General features: G+C 41.1%; 1 protein-coding gene across 1 annotated transcript in view; it reads left to right on the top strand.

Annotated features, from left to right (window-relative positions):
- ARSB (arylsulfatase B) overlaps nt 1–17,849 on the top strand; it is a 115,669-nt gene that overhangs the window by 54,711 nt on the left and 43,109 nt on the right. Inside the window, exons 5-6 of the mRNA XM_087815429.1 lie at nt 1,264–1,507; nt 11,388–11,458. Of these exons, the coding sequence (XP_087671555.1) occupies nt 1,264–1,507; nt 11,388–11,458 (315 nt within the window). The remainder of the gene's footprint in view (nt 1–1,263; nt 1,508–11,387; nt 11,459–17,849) is intronic.

Here is a 17,849-nt window from a genome sequence, read left to right as displayed (position 1 = left end):
ATGTGAGATAGCAATTACTATCTCCACACTAAAGATAAAGTGAGGCAGCCTGTTGTCCCACCTCACACAGCTAGTGAGTGGCTGGCATCAGGCTTCCTATCTAAGACTCCAGATAACATGAGAAATAATGTGAAATTAAAGTGGTGCCTGGCGCATAGTAGGTGCTTGCTTAACACATATTAGTTCTCTTTCCTTCCATGTGTGTCCTGTGGCTTTGATAGATCTTCATTTCTGTGTTAGATTTTTATTCGTAAGGTTCTGTAGAGCAGGTCTGTATTACTGCCCTCATGTGGTTCATTTGGATAACAGTGGTTTTGAAAAAATGTTTAAAGTATCATACACATGCAAATAAGTGTTATTTAAAATATATCTCTAACGTCATGTAAGCGTGTGGATACTTTTGAAGATAATATGATTCTAAACCTCACTACACAAGAAATATCACTAAACTTTCTACAGCCCAACCTAATTTCTAACTCTGGGCCCTAACCGGCTGGCAGAATACTTAACTTCTGTCGCTCTTGTAACTCCTCTCTGGCTTCACCAGTGTCCTCCATTCCTCCAGCTGTGTTGGAAGAAAACCCTCTCTCCCCTGGCACAGCACATGATGAGGCTTTTTGTTTTGCCATCATCCTGTCGAGAAGGGAGGAATTTTTCTTGCAATTATTTTTTCCACCCAACTGCTCTGTTTACAGAGACCTTTAGCCCACTGGAGAAATCTTCAACTTTCACACTTAAGAAAGAGTTCAAGTCACCAGGGAGTAGAGTGTTACTTCAGTTACCAGTTTAAATGTTAGAAAACTTTTCCAGGAGGAATATAAAGAGATCTGCTGTCCCCACCTGTGAGGAGCTTTAAGTCGCTAAGTGAAACTTACTCACAGATTTCTTTTCACATACCAGCAGGGCTCAGCTTCCTTGGATTCATTCTCTTCTGTGACACCAAGCTGCACACATGCGTTTGAAACCCAGTGTACTGATTAGCACAGGCTCCGCCCCAAGCAGTCACCCTCAGGAGGCATCTTTGTTTTTTAGTGGCCCTGTCCACAGAGGATTGGTTGGTCTTGTGTCAGGTCTGTGCCACTCTGCGCTCTGAGTATGTCTGTGTGATGGAGGGGAGTTTCAAGTGGGAAAAGGGGAGTTGGTACAGGAGAGGGAAAGGAGGAGTTATCTCTTTTAGTTCTTAAGCACCATTTAATAACAACACACATAGAAGTCTTCTGTTCTTAAACATTGTCCTCACACCAGCACCTAATTGTGTTTCAGATAACGGCGGGCAGACTTTGGCCGGGGGCAATAACTGGCCCCTTCGAGGAAGAAAGTGGAGCCTGTGGGAAGGAGGCGTTCGCGGGGTGGGCTTCGTGGCCAGCCCCTTGCTGAAGCAGAAGGGCGTGAAGAACCGGGAGCTCATCCACATTTCCGACTGGTTGCCAACGCTGGTGAAGCTGGCCGGGGGCAGCACGAATGGTACCAAACCTCTGGACGGCTTCGACGTGTGGAAAACCATCAGGTACCTGTGCATCTTTCGGTTTTTCCTCCCAGGACAGACACTCCAGGAACAGCTTGACTCAGCTGAGTGAGAATGATAGCTTGTGCGTGAAAATGGTAGTTCAGCTAATAATTTTTTTAAAAAAAAGAAATGCCTTTGGAAATACTGTAAATTTTTTTTCAAGTTTTTGAATCATAAGCCTCTTTAAGACTGAAAGATATGAACTTACAGGAAAAGGTACCGAAACATAGGCACAAAAATTTAGATAGAATTTATTTTTGTAATATTAGACATTGGCTGCACTTTTTTTCTATGTGATTGTGTGTGTGACGTGTTGTTGAGTCAGCTCTGACTCCTGGCAACTCTATGAATGAGTGGTATCCGCAATGGTCTGTCCTCAGCAGCCTAAGGCTTCTTTTATATAGTCAGTCCCTCTCATATTTAATAGCCCTCTCTCCCTGCTGCCTTCTGTTTTTCCCAGCATCGTTGTCTTTTGCAAAGACCTCTTCCTTCCCATGATGTGCCCAAAGTGATTCGAATAGCTTCAGTTTTGCCGTTTTTGCCTCCAGCCATGGTTCAGGCTGCATCTGCTCTGGGACCCACATGTTTGTTTTTCCGGCATCCAGGGTACCCGTAGAGCTCTCCTCCAACACCATATTTCAGATGAATCCATTTTTTTCCCTATCAGCCTTCTTCACTGTCCAGTTTTTGTATCCACACTAGTACTTGGGAGTATGATGGTGTAGATGACCTTAGCCTGGGTCTCCAGTGACACATCTTTGCTCTTGATGATCTTTCCTAATTCTTCTGTTGCTGCCCTTCTGAATCTTGAGGAACATGCATAACGTTGACTGCAGGGCTCTACCCAAAAGATATGGTAAAAAATATTGTCCAAGTCCATTAAGCCATGAGGAAGTACATGTTCCTTTTCTATTTTTTTAAAAAAGTAAAATTGCTGTCCAGTGTTTAATCAAGCATTTTAAGCCTTTCCTCTGGAGATCCAGCAAATTTTCCTTTAGTAAGTGAAGAACCACTCTCATTCTGCTCCCCTTTCTTGATAAAAAGATCCTGAAACAAGTGATTTAGTCCCCTCTCCCTGGTGAAGTTGATGCTTCTCATAGCATCAGGCAGGCCTTCATTTAGTATCCGTGGCAGGGCATCTGGCACCCCTGCCTGCTGACCCAGAAAGCCATCGGTCACATTGACATCTGGAGCCTCTTTTCCGAAGCAGCAGAAACACGTGGACAGCCAAATGCCAGAAACACGTGATCTGTGCCCAGAGGTCTGCAACTTTTTTCCAGTCAGATATTTACTTGGAAATACCATTTTCAAGGTGATGGTAGTTTTTGAAAATTTCAGAAAGGTCTCATGAAATCGGAATGCCAGTAACCAGTGAAAAACAAGAATTGGCTGTGCTGGGAGCACCAGAGGTTTCAATAAGTTGCCTAGTTATCAATTCCTCTTAGACCCACTTTAAAATACTAGTTTTATTATTATCATTGAATAATATTTCCTTTTTAGTGAAAATTTTGTGCTACCGCTTTGTTTTAAGCTCTTACTAGCACTGTGATACTCTTGGGGGACCCTTTGCAAATCTCTTTCTGAGCAGTTTTCTCTTCTCTGGCACCCTGTCCTATAATCTTTAGCGCTCTTGGTCTCCCTGGACTCTCAGTTCTGGCTCTTGAACTCAGGGAGTCCACTGGGCTGTGCCTCAGCGCCCTTCCCTGCACAGGCTCTCAAGATAGTAAGTTAGGACAAAGGTAGGGCTCACTTCCTTTGTTTGTATCACTCAGGAACCACTGTCTTTTGGTTGATGTCCATTGTTTTGAAAACTACTTTTTTAAAAATATTCTGTCTATTTTTCTTTGGGTGGTTTTAAGTAGGAGACTAAGTCCAGCCTGCTTGTTACTCAGTCTTGGCTGGAAGCAGAAGTACCCAAAGAAAATTTTGTGTGTTTATTTTCATGATCAATATTTTCCTGCCTATTTTCTACTTTCAAGTGTTTGATCATTCAGTCTGACATCACAGACCCAGCGTTCTGAAATATAACATCGTAAATCTCTTAACTCCTCTTTTCCAGAAGAGTTTTTTCTTCTGCATCCAGCTTTGTAATCACATATAGAGAAATTATATATCTGTATGTTTATATATATATTATATATACCTGTATGTACAGATATATACAGATTTATATGTATGTTTAATTACCTTTAATATTACCAACACTTCTTTTATTACATATCTTTCCTGTCCTTCAGTCCCTAATTTTAATCAATCTTTTGATGGGTTGGTTAATATTTTAAAGTAATTTTTAGTAAAGGTACATAAATGGTGAGTTTTTAGTCTTTGAATATGAAAAAATACCTTTCTATTACCTCCAAACATAAATACTAATAATTTGACAAAGAATTCTTGTCAAATCTTTTCTCCTCAGTATTCTGTAGACATTGTATTACTGTCTTTGATAAGTGCTAGTACAGCAAAGTATAACAGTTTTACCTGCAAATAAAAATAATTTTTTCCATTATTCTTTTCTCATTTCTTTTTATTATATCCTTATGAGAATATGACTGTTAGCTGAACCTACTGTGGTAATCATTTCACAACGTATATAAATCAAGTCATCATACGCTACACCTTAAACTTATACAACAATGCATGTCAGTTATTTCTCAGTAAAACAAAACAAAAAAAATTAAGTCTTTTTTAAAACCTAAAAAAAAGCTGAAATTGCAATCTTGGCATCTGACAAGGTAGAATTTATGTCGAAATTATTACAAAGTATAATGGTGGAAATGGTGAAAATGGTGATTTCTTTTTTGACCCATGTATTTAGAAGTATATTGCTTAATTTCCAAATATTTCAAGTTTTCTCTAATGATATTATTGATTTCTACTTTAATTCTGTTTTGGTCAGGGAACATACTTATTTCAGTTCTTTTAAATTTGAGACTTGGGCCCACACCAAGCCTTTCTTGGTGTCTAGGCCGTGTGGACTGAGAAAGAATGTGTATTATGTAATGGTTAGGTGCCGCGTTAGGTTTCTCTTTACAATCCAGTCAAAACACATTTTATTTTAGTAGATGGGTTTATGTGCATTGCTATGACTGGCATTTTTATTCTTAGTTTTGTCATATTACTTTGTGTTATATTTACTTTTATCTTTGACCTTTTGTTTGTCCTTTTAATATTTAGAATGATTTATATTTTATTCCAGTGTTCACCATTATACTACTATCTTTATATAATCCACTCAGTTCCTTTTTTAAAACTCAGGTTCTACTCTTGGGTTTGTCGGCATCTTTGACTCCCACTTATTACCTCTAAGGAAATCAACTAGCTTATTCAACTTTGCCGGCTCTCGCCCTTCTCTGCCAGTTTTATCTTTAGTTGTGTGAATTCTACTTTGTCAGAGCATGTGATATATGTAATACTGCTTGTCTGTGCTCATCCACAATTTTGTTTTAGTCTCAGACCTACAATATGTCACATGTTCACCATTTGCCCATTTCTAAAGTGTTCTCAGTTATCTCTTAGTTGGAAAAACCATTCTTTAATAGATTTCTCAGGATTCTTAGAATTCTTGCACATCTATTAAAACATTTTCTATAACCTTGAGGACTGATAAACAGTTGAACTGATAGAAAATTCCTGTCTCGTGCTGCCTTTCCTTGACTTTGTTGAAACTGTCACCCCACTCCGGTTTATATGTTACTGTGGATAAGTTTAATGTCAACCTGATTTTATTTCGTTTTGAAGTGGCTTGGTCCTTTTGCCTAGAGGCCCAGAAGATTTTTATTATCACTATTTTTATTATCTAAAGTCTAAGAGATAACCATGCTGGCTCAGTATCCCCAGATACACATTGTACATTGAGGTCTTTTATTTCAGAGATCTTTAAATTATAGTTTTAAATTTTATGTTCTATTGTTATGTGTTTCTTCTTCAGGGACTTCAATTGTTGATATTATTGAGCCTTATTTACATATCTTTTGTTTCTATCCATTTCCTTCTGATCCTTTTTACTTTTTAATATTTTATTTTGAATCAATTATCTTCTCTGTTTTCATTGTTAGTCTCTATCTGCTTTCATATACCTTCAGTTGTATATAATACCCATTCATTTCTGAGATTTTCTCTTTTCTTTTAGTTTCTTCCCTTAATTCCGTGTCTGAGTTTTTAAGTTTTTGATTCACGGTATTTTTTTATATCAGCAGTTCTGATTTAATTATATTTAATTCATGTTGAAATATCATGTTACAGTTTTCTTCTGCCCTTTTTTCCCCCCGTAGTAGGGGAATGTTTTTATTTGCCAAAAGTTTTGAATTCTCACTTGCTATTTTTTTTAATTCCTTTTCTAACACTGTTTTGATTCTGGTTCTTTCTATTGTTGTTTATGTTTACATATGTTAGCTTTCCTGGACCCGCAGTAGCAGGTGATCTGTGGGGGTGGAATTGGGGTAATTTATTTTATTTCTTAGTTCAAGAGCACTTAGTTCAGGTGTAGTTTCTTGAATAAGTGCTGCTCCTTTCTCTCTGGTCTGTCTTATGATCCTGTGACACTGTGTTGTTTCGGGGAGACCGTTTCCTCTTCTTCCTCCTTTCCCTTTCCCATCCACCTTCCCAAGACACCTGCTAGTCACCTGCTCCCCTCAGAATTGGTCCCTGCCCGAGACGGCCACGCTCGCTGCGCCTGCACTTCCCAGGCTCTTGGCTCCCCGGTAGCCAGCTCTCCGATACACCAGGTATCCGACCCCTCTCAGCAGCTTCCTGGGGTTTACTTTACCAGATGGGATCTGAGTCCCCTCTCCTCTTGTACCCCTCCCTCTCTTCTGCATAATCCCAACCTGACTCTGCCAGGTGGGCGCCAGCACTGACCCGTCAGGCCTCCACTGGTTGCTCCCTCACATCCGTCCAGTGATTAAATATGTTCCGTCTCCTGCTTAGGTTGTAGGCTTGGGTGCTTTTACTATCTTTCCTTCTTAATATGATTTTTCAGAAGAATGTATGGAGAGACTCAACTTTAGACGGCACCAGTCTTCTATGGAAACCTGGAAACTCACGTGTTCTCGGGCTCTTGCTCCAGTTTAAGACAAACAGCACTAGAAACTGTAGCTGAAGCATGCTAAGTATGGTGGATAAAATAAAGAAGATAGGGACTCCGACCAGCAGCCCTGCCTTCAAAGACTACCAGGTGGCTGGCTGTGATTTTAAGTTAAAGCAAAATGTTTAAAAATGACATGTTATTTTTTTATTCCCTACTTTACCCTTTTGGACAAAAGAGCTTCTGCCCTGTGCCCCTAGAGTATAGGGCTGTGCGTGCTGTTCTGGATTTCTTTTGGTCAGGTGCTGCAGTGTAGGGTGCTCCGTGTCCTGCTGGTTTCTTCTGTTTACTCCCGCGTGGCTGGTGTTCGCCGCCTGGGTGGACGTGGGAGGGGAGCTGCTGGGGCGAGGGAGGGAGGGCGTGAAGGCTTGGCTTTGAAGACAGCTAATGGGAGAGCATTGCCTATTTTTTGTGGTGCTGTCCCTGAGTCTCTAGCTGAAGGTAGACAGAATGACTCGACCTTCTTCTGTTTGCTTTGAGATCAGGTTTTGGTTTTTATGGTAGAATCCAAGAATATGTTGTTAATCTCTGCAGCACTGGCATTAGTGAAAATTCCCTCAGGACGTTGGCATCTGGTCTTCTCTTTATTTTCCAATACTGTTGCCAGTTTTCATCTCTTTGTAATTCTTCATGAATTTTATAATGGAAATTGGAATAAAGGCATATTAGGCCCTGCTGGTTTGCCTAGATACTAACCCAGAAGTCCTACCAATTCTTTTACAGTAATGAATAGGAAAAAATTATATTAAGGGCATGATTCCATTATTTTTTGTAATATTACTTATTTCTTGAGCAGCCTACTTTAAAATTTTAATAAGATTCCGTAATAAAAACTTACATGAAAAAATTCTCTCCTCATATATAACTCTATATCAAATCAATTACCTCATCAAATGTCATCAACATTTTATCATTTCCATGTCTAAACTCTTTACAGGGTAATGTTTGCATGTTAAAATTGCTTTTTAAGGAGCATGGGATTTACATAAACCGAGTATCGCCCACACCCACATAACAAAGAACATAAGCACTGTAAGGGATTTATATCACTAGTGTAACGGTTAAAAATGTGAACTCTGCAGTTAGATCTGGTTCAAATCCTGCCTCCTCCATTTATTTAATTTTTTGTGATCTCGGGCAAGTTACCTAACATCTCTATGCATCAGTTTCTCCTTGTGTAAAATGTACTGTTAGTGGTACCTGCCACATGGGCACTCACATGAGGATTTGGTGAAAGAATACGTATGAAACACTTAGCACGGTGCCTGGAACATAGTAACAACACTGTCGTTCGGAGTGAGATGAAGATGCTTGCAAAGGGTTAATAGGATGGACATTACTCCTCTGTGGGTATTTCTTGAATTTTTTTAAATTAGTAACTTTTTTGTCAAAATTTCATCTCAGAAAATATTGCCCTGGCTATTTCTATTTCTAAAAATTTGATACTGCCTTACAGGGTGTGTCTTTTTATGACAGATGGTCAGCAGCTAGTGGTAAAAGAAGTATGGAATGTAATAGCATTTCACTTATTTATGGGAAATGTTTTACTGCCCCACCCTTCAGCTAGCTGGAAAATGAAAGTCAAAAACTGGAAACTGTTTATAAATGGACAGTGCTGTGATCTCAGTGTCTGAAACTGTAGACTTTTAGAAAATATTTCTAGCATATTGGAAACTAGTCACTGATCAGTTTCTCCGTGTCCTGTTTTTTTTTAAGTTAATCCAGAAAATATGAAATTTGAGGTAAATTAAAATTGAATACTGAAATGTACCAGTCTTTAAGACAAGAGGCTGGAAGAAAACGATTAACTCTTAACAGAGACATTTAAGCCAATAGAGATATTTGTTAATGGCGCCTAATAATAAGCTAAATGAGTGACAATATAATACATTCAAGGAGATACTGAAGTCCTGCCTACATTTCACTAAGGAGGCAGTTTAGCATATTGGTTAGGAGTGGGGACTTTGGGAGTCAGTCTGCCTGAGTTCCAAACCCAGTTCTATCACCTGCTTAACCATGTGATCTTGTAACTCAACTGCAGTGTGCCAAGGTTGTCAAGAATTATATCAGTGTCAAGAATTAAATGAGATAATACATGTATTTAAAATGGTATATGGCACATAGTAAATGCTCTATAAATGCTAGCCACTATTGTTCTAAGTAGTCTAGCCAACACCCCCCCCCTCCCCAGTGACTCCAGTTTGAGTGTTATGGATATGCCTGAAAGATGCCCCTTTCACTGGTGTAGAGGTAGGTCTCTGTCACTAAGCGGTCCTTGTGAACTGACCGCCCTAGCCATTGATGTACATTGGGGCAAGAGGTGAGCATCGTACGGTAAGGGTCCTTGAAAAGTCCCATAGGTGCCTACCTCACAGGAGCTAATTAGAGAGCTTTCCTTTGTTCCTATCAGCCTAGAGCCCAAACAGATGCCATCATGAAAACACCCCTTACCTTGGTTCACCTAACAACAAGGAACTTGTGTGATTATTGAAAAATCACTTACTCTAAGCATCATTAGTCATTTTTTAGAGATTTACATTTCACAATTGGAATCAATAGTCTGGTGAAGATAGCGTTGCTTATCCAGCTAAACTGTGCCATCTGCCTACAGGGAAAAATAAGGAAAATTCCTAGGTAACAGATTGTAACGTATCTTTTTTATATGCAGCTCATAATGAGTAAACTGTGTGACTTAGCCATATTTGACACTGACATTTTTCTAAAAAGAGATTCTCACATGGGAGTATCGTAACATGCCTTAGAAATTAAAGTTATAGCTATATCAGTGTATTTCACAGGAGTACTCTTGCTAGCAAGAAGAATGATAGGAATATTAATGTCCATTGTACCTACATATTATTATTGTATCTGCATCTCAGGTTCTAGTCTTATATAGTGGTTATATTTTTTCATGTCTCCGGAGTCAGAACCCACATTTTGCAATGAAAGTTGTTTTTAAGCAATCAGCTTATTCAGCACTTAACACATCCCAGGCACTGTGCTAAGTGCTTTACCTATGTTGCCTCATTTAATTCTCATAACAACCCTATAAATCGGTACTATTACCCATGTTCTGCTAGTGATGAAAACAAGGCTCAGGTTTATCTAGTCAGTAATTTGTGGAGTTGAGAGGCAAATTCTAAAAAACTATGTATACTTTTAAGGACAACGCTCTTTTGCATCTGAGAAAGCGAGGCCTTCAGGACTGGTCAGAAGTAAGACCATAAACTACCTAAGTAAGTGACATTGCCCACTTTCTAGTGCTTTGGTTGTAAGGAAATGAGTCTTTGGAATAATGTACAAAGGAATAGTGAAATACTACAATATCTGTAGCATTACTTATAAATACATACAGAAACAGAGAAGATTGAAGCTAACTCATGTTGTAACAGCAATAATCAATCCCATAAGCATGTTACAAGCTTGATGAGGCCACAGTTTATTCTGTAAGATTGTGGTGAGCACACAGTTGATAATTGCTAAAAGCTGTTAGAACTTACAAAACACTTTTTAAAAAAATCCAACCCACTTTGGAGCATATAGCTTTGAGGAAAAGATTGTATCATATGCTAAAACTCTTGTTCTGCAAATGATACTATCAAGAAAGCAAAAAGACAACCCATAGAATCGGAGAAAGTATTAATAAAACATGCACCTGATAAGGGACTTGCATCTGGAAGATAAAAAATAATGGTGATGGGAGTTGAAGTTTTGGTTTTGTTTTGTTTTTAATTAATTTAATTTTGTTTTCACATTCCCTTACTTGGCAAATACAACGTTGCCGATCACAACCCAGATTTTTGTGAAATTTCATGGTCCTTAGAATCCCAAACCACTGCTGTAGACAACTAGCTGTGAGTTCAGGGTGTGGATATTGGGCCACCTGCAAGCATGGCCTCTCAGTTACCTCAGGAGCCTTAACTAGTTATTTAGATGCGTGCAAATCCCAGGGTGTTAACAGTACTTGGCAACCTTCTGTTGGATTATTAAGTTATCCACAGTTCTCTCCCAATGATTGAGGTTGTGTCTAACACCTTCCGTGAGGTTAAGTATATACTAGCAAAATGACCTGATGCTTCACACCCCGCATACATCTGATGGTGTTTATGCTCCCATTTTTTAAGAACACTATTTTGAGAGTCACATAACCCATTATGTAGGTAATAACTTACTATGTGCCTTCCTCACTGTAACATAAAGGGGTTGGACTAAGTGCTCTCCAAGTTTTTTTCAGCGCTGTTGTAGATGGCGATTGTATTTGCATGTACCCTCTTCTTATATTAACGAGGTACACATGTTTCACATGTATTTGTATTAAACATAAGTTCTAGCCATGTTGCCCATCTGGATGTGGAAGACATTAGTTTTTCTCACATAGGCTGGTATTCAGAAGGCATGTTGCACCTGTAATATCGATGCTGCCACCTTGGCAGATGCTCTTTCTTCAGTTCACTGTGAGGATTCAGTTTGTACCTACACAGGATGCCTGGAGTTCTCATTTCGATGCTGTTTGAATACAGCCACGATGTCTATTGCAAAAGGTCACAAGACTCATCCTTTTAAATATGCTTGACACTGACGTTCTCATGCAAATGCTCAGTCACTGTGATAATGTAGACAAATGAATACTACTTGAGGATAGACACACCAGCCACAGAGTTTGAAGACCTGAATTCACGACAAGGCTGTTAACTGGCAAGTTTGTTATTTCCTACAAGTGTAAGGATATGAAGTATTAAAATCATCCATACCCATTTGGGAGAGGAAATTAACGTTTCCTAAAAAATTCTTTTCTAGTGAAGGAAGCCCATCCCCCAGAGTGGAGCTGCTGCATAACATCGACCCAGACTTTGTGGACATTTCTCCATGTGAGTACTTTGCCCATTGCTGCCAGGCTAAATCTCTGTGGCTCACGGTTTTCTTACCTTGTGTGCCTCTAGCCTTGCTTTCTTCTTTTCCTCTTGAGTTTTCTAGAAAGGTAAACAGTTCTCCATGGCACCTGTTGTCCCAGTTCACGGTGGCTTTGGTACCACCAGGCTGAATTCTGTTCTCGGCTCCGTAACTTATTACCTGTATGACCTTTAAGCCTCTGCACTGTCCGTGCCTCAGCTTTCCCACCTGTGAAAGGAGAACCCATCGATCTCAGAGGCTCCTTTTCACTGCAAATGTCATGTTGCTGTTACCCTGTTCTTACCTGAGAGCTCCAGCCTTCTTCTGGAAAACACAAGGTCAAATAAGCCATCGTATCATCCGATGGAGCTGGCCAAGTGCCCCCGGCACCTGCTGCATCTCACACGCGTGACTCACTGAGCAATTGTGGAAGTAACTTAGCATGATTCTGTCTGCTGCCCAAATTAACCCTTAGGTAGCTCTGTTAATTCTTCAGGGAAAGAAGCCATGTAATGCTCTCAGATCCCAACAGGTTGTAGTAGTCCCGTATAGTACCATGCTAGGGGCCTCAGGGCTTGCGCCTGGAAAGCATTACCTAGTATGCCTTTTGCCCAGGTTCCATCATAAGGCCTCCTCTTGAGACTGTCTTCAGAAAATAGTGCTTTTACATATCTTTCATTCACTTGGGTGCTCACATCCCCTCCTTTCTAAACATAGCACTCCTCCTTCCTTCAGGCTCTCCTTACTTCTTTGCTCTCTCCAGCCTGTGCTAAAAGCCACCACGAGGTTCCCCTGCTCAGAGAAAGACCCCTTGCTCCAGGCACTCCTTGCCGTCTTCTCGCTCTACTAGGCACTTGCCATTTCCAAGCATGCAGGTCGTCATACTTACGTCTTGAATATGCTTTTCCCTTTGCCTGAAGCTCCTTTCTCTGCCTCTCTACATTGTTCCTTATTCCTTAAAACCCAGTCCAGTGTCCCATCTGTGTGACTGCTTTCCATAGCCCCAGAAGAAGCTGTCATTCCTTCCTCTGTGCACCCTCGGTAGGTATCTCTGTAGAGCATTCACCAAGTTCTCTTCTATGAGTCTCCCTCCAGCAGTACAGAGCAGCTGTGCAGGAAACCTGTGAGAGAGCCCAAGGGAACGGAATGGTACCATTTAGGCTAATTTGTGGGGAAGTCTGGAAACATCCAATGTGGTAGGGAGCACCCATGCTCCCAAGTTAGGCCCCAAGATCATGCAGGTGTGAGTTTAGCTCTAATCGGTTCTGAAAAGCTCCAGCTCCAAATCCCAAGCCTCCCCTAGGTTCTAGCCAGCATGCCTCAGACCAGGAAGAAAATTGATTTCAAAGGCATTAGATCAACCTGCAGGCCCCAAGCTTGATCTAGGTTTTGAGGTAATGACCTTACTCCATCTGCACCCACAACCCACTTTGACAGTCAGATGTGGCATCCTGTGCATTCTTAGCATTCTCACGTACATCTGCTGGTGTGGCGCACGCACGTATACCTGACACACATGCACACACATAAAGCACCCGGATTCTGCTGATAGAGCTCGACTGTAGATGAAGAGCACTGACAGATGTTAGCATTTTCCACACCACCAAAGGCCAAGCCTTCAAAGTGATTCTGTCCAGCTTTGTTACTATTTCATTTAAAGGGCCTCCTCTCTTTAAAGGGTATAATGAGATGTTATTTCTGCTCATGATTACAGGGTGAAAGAACACTCCCCCCCCGCCTCTCTCACACGCTCATTTGCTGTGGTAAAACAGCCAAACCTATACTCGAGATCCAAGAGTCGTCCAGGTTTGCATGCTTGGAGCTGCTCCCTGTTTCCTCTTTAGAGAAGCATTCAAATCTATTTCTTGACGTTAGGTTGCCATTTCCAAGGTCACTGATTCAGTAGATGCTGTCTGCCCACAACGTGCTAGGAACACTGTAGGTTCTAGAGATCGGTGAGGCTTTCAGTTTTATTAGAAACTGGTCTGGAAGAGGGCATGGACACAGCCTTTTGCGTCCCTGCTCGTTGGCTGTTTGTGGTTTCCAACTGCCCATAGCTCCATGCGGACTCCTTAGCCTGCTTCCTACGGCCTCTGTCATTGGGCTAAAGCACCACTCAGCACTGTTGCAATGCCCTCCTTCAGTCACCCTCATCTTCCTTTGCTTTTCTGATCCTTGTTTAGGGCCCAGTTCACACCCCTACTTCTCCATGTTCTCCTTGATCCCTCCAAACTTGAGTCCCTTGAGTTTCCCTGGAGCATCCTGGGGCACTGAGCTCTCACTACCTCATATTGCAATTATTTATATTCTTGTATCTTCTCCACCCAGAGCCATAGGCTCCAAGGACAGTGAGATTTCATCTGTATAGCTCTCTCCATGCCTTACATAAGAGAGATTTTATACGTACTGAAAGCATGCATGCTAATAAACCTGTCATTTAAGTAGGTTATCACCCACTGATTGAGTCAGAATAAATCTGGCAAGAGTAGTAATATCATACATTATTTTCAAATCACTTTCATTTCTTTCTGAGAAGTAGCGATACAGAGGCAACTTTCTACCTTTCAGCCTGAAATGAGATATTGAACAGAGTAAAATAAGTTAGGTGGGATGCATGAGGCACACCAGCTCTCAGTGCTGAGACTGCTCATCATTGCATAAAACACCAGAGGGTAGAAGGCACCTTGCATTTAGTTCATCCATCTTTATAATCTGAAAGGAGAAACTGAGGCATCCGTCATGCACAGCTAATAAATAACAGAGCTGGAATTCTGGGGTCTCCAGGTCCCAGCCTCACATATCAGTCACATCCTGCTGATTTCAGCTGTCTCTTGGCTTTCTGTTCTACATTGGTTTTGTGGAAAAAGGGCACCCAGATCTTAGTTACAGCCATGTCACTCAAATAACAGCATGTTGATAGAGCATTCATTATACACTTAAGTGGGGATGGGAAAATGGGTCAAGTAGTGACACTAACCTTGTGGTTCCACATATCTAGATGATAGCAGCTTCTGTTTGGGGTTTTCTTTACCCCCAAAGCTTTTTAAAAAATTATTTGTAATTGGCATACAGTATTATATTAGTTTCAGGTGTACAAGATAGTGATTCAACATTTATACACTTTATGAAGTGATCACCACAATAGGTCTAGTAACCATCTGTCCCCATACATAGTTATTATGATGTGGTGGACTCTGTTCCTATGTTGCATATTACATCCACATGACTTGGCAGTTTCTGTTTGTGAAGCCGGTTGTGGAAACCCGTTGGTGCCTTGTAGTAATTACATGTGAGGTTGGTGGTGGAACAGGGAGCAAGGTGTGGGCACAGAGCAGTGTCGCCTGATGGGCCATGCAGAGCTCTGGGGTTTCAGAAAGGCCTGGATTTGAATTCCAGCTTTGACTTACTTCCTGCGAGCCTGTGGTTAATTCCTTTGAATTCTCTGTTTCATCACCTATAAATTGAGGGCAGTTATAATGACCTCCTGTAACTATGTCCAGACAACAATTAACAGCAATTATGTTCTGGCTGTTGGGGTTGGACTGGGGGTGTCTGTACTTCTTACTTTCTGTAGTTTTAATTTTTAGTAATGAACACATGTAACTGTCATAATCAGAAATAAAGCCACAAAGATTTATATTGAACACCCAGCTCGGAGGGTTCCTATGAGTCTGGAGTGCCTGTGAAGCTGCCGGATTCTCCTGAGTGGGAGCTGGGGCCGTCCCAGGGTCCTGTCCCTGTGCCCACCTGTCCTCGTGTGCGACGGCACTTCTCCCCAGCTGTCCATGCTGAAACCCTGACTGCCTGAGTCCCGAATCCTCCCCTTCACCGAACACAGGATTGTCTGGCTTGTCACAGAGTGAGCAGAATTTTGTGTCTTCTCTAGCTGCCAGTATCTATCTTCAGGGCTTGTCACGTTCTCCTTGCTGTGGGTGGGTGCATGTCCTCAATCACAGAGCCTGAACACAGATAACTCTGCTCCTTTTTAATTTTCAGAGGCTTTTATTCCACCCCCTTCACTTTGGGGAGTACTAGTGTGTGCTTGGGAATGTGGCTTTTTCGGTGCCACATCCACCCACTTCACACAGTGCATCTCGAGTAACATACATCAAACCTTCACTGTTAACACTTGGAGCTGGCGTACTGGCTTTCATCCTGAGAAAATAAATAAGCCAAACCAAACCCACAGCACTTTAAAAATACTAATTAATCCTCACCACAGGCCTAGGCTATCCAGAAATGGCAAATCCCACTGCCCAATTTTATGTTTGGAGAAATTAGGGCAAGCGACTTTTTTAAGGCTTCCCAGGGCCCGATAACAGAAGCTGGCTTGAAGGGCTTGGGCTGGCCCTGCCTCTGGCAGAAGGGCGCCTGGCCAGGGCCAGCTGCCTCGCTGAATTCTCTTCTGCAGACACCATGTGGTTACTTGCCCAGAACCCCATTTACACATCAGCTTTTATTTTTTTCTCCCTGGATTACAGTGATGCCAAGTTCTCCCATTTCCAACTGTCCACTTATTTATTTGCTTACATTTATTTAATTCTGGTAGAGCCTAGAAATTTTAGCCATGGCTTCCAAGAGTGGCCTGGTAATTCTAGCTAGTTAAAAGGTCTATGTTGATTTTGACACTCAACACATAAGTAGACTACCTGCCAAATAGTCCCTTTAGACCCAGCAGCTGTGCCACCTCACTGTCCACACCGCAGCCTACTTCATACCCAGGTGTGTTCAAGATTTGGGGATGTCCAGACTCCCTCCTCTCTCTCCCAGTAGACCAGACATCTTCCTACCTCAGTTCTCTAATCTTAGAATCTGTAAGGCTAAGTGTATACACCTTTCTTGAAATAGCCAACCATAAAATTCTGGAAAAACATAAAACCTCACTAAATTTTATGGGACATATCCAATGAAATTAAAATGTAGTAATTTCATTTTCTAAATATTTACTAATCTGGTCAGATTTTTTCTTTCTAGAGGCTATAGGGTGCTTATGTATAAGGCTGAAATAAAACTTTTAAAGGCACATCTGAGAAGTGGGCTATAGAAAGCTGAATATATGGGTAACCCATAAAGTAAGATGTTAGTAGCAGGCATTTACAGACTAAAGTCTGTTACCTCTGGCAGCAAATACGTAGGGACTGAATACATGTCCCCTGCTTCTTAAGTCTTTTGAATCAGAGGGAAAAATATATGCCCAGGAAATGATACTAACACAGTTATAAAATACACAGTTAAAATAGCACAGTTATAAAATAAAATAGCAAGAAATGATAAGCAGTATAAATTGAATGGGGGGGGCAGAAGTAGGTTTACAGCTGTGAGTATACAAAACATTTCTTGTATCTTCATTTATTAATTATTATATTATTTTCCATAGGAACAAGTGTAAACCTACTTTTACCCCACCCTGTATAAGCTCTAAGGAGAAATAAATAATGAGAGGCATTTGGGTGTGTTAGGCTAGACTTCCTCAAAAAGTATAGTTTTAAATTTATCTATTATTTCAACAACTTTGGTTTTATCTTTTCTTGATTTTAGTGTGAATGAAGGAAAATAATATTTAGCACTTTATTTTCTATCAATGCTGGTAGAAATTACTATACACTTAATGACTTAGGGCAACACAAACTTATCGTACAATTCTGAAGGCTAAAAGTCTGAGATGAGTCCCTCGGACAAAAGTCCAGTGTCAGCAGGGCAGCATTCCTTTCTGGGGACTCCAGGAGAGAATCCATTTCCTTGCCTTTTCCAGCCTCGAGAAGCTGCCCACCTTGCCTGACCCGGGCCTCCTCCTTCCATTCAAAGCCAGCACGGAGTGTCCAGTCCTTTTCATGGCATGTCACTCCAACCTTGCTTCCATCATCGCGTCTCTTCCTCTGACCTCTTCCACCTTTTAAGGACTCTTGTGATTCTATTAGGCCACCTGGATAATCCAAGATAATCTCCACATGTCGAGGTCAGCTGATTAGCAACCTTAATTCCATCTGCAACCTTAATTGCCCTTTGCATGTAACTTATTTACAGATTCTGGGGTTAGGACATGGGCATCTTTGGGGGCCTTTATTCTGTCTACCATAGACACCTACTCTGTTTCACTAGACTTTATGAAAATACAGAGTAGTTTATAATCTAGTTGGAGAGAAGAACAAAAACGCACAAAAAGTTAAAAAAAAAAATCAAGTAGCAGTTCAAGGCAATAGTGACAGAGACATTGCAAGTCGTATTTGATTAATTGCCAGGTCATTTCCATAATGTCTGATAGAGAGCTGGCGTGAGAGCCAAGGAGGGTGAAGCACGCAGGCTAGTTTACGAAGGGAAGGAGGAGTCCCTGAGATGGAAAGGCCACCTTGGGACAGAGAAGAGTGTGAG

Source organism: Miniopterus natalensis, chromosome 3 (assembly GCF_054644295.1).
Source record: "Miniopterus natalensis isolate mMinNat1 chromosome 3, mMinNat1.hap1, whole genome shotgun sequence".
NCBI classification, from domain to species: Eukaryota; Metazoa; Chordata; class Mammalia; order Chiroptera; family Miniopteridae; genus Miniopterus; species Miniopterus natalensis.
The sequence above is the reverse complement of the archived record's forward strand: the minus strand, read 5'-3'. Positions and strand labels throughout refer to the sequence as shown.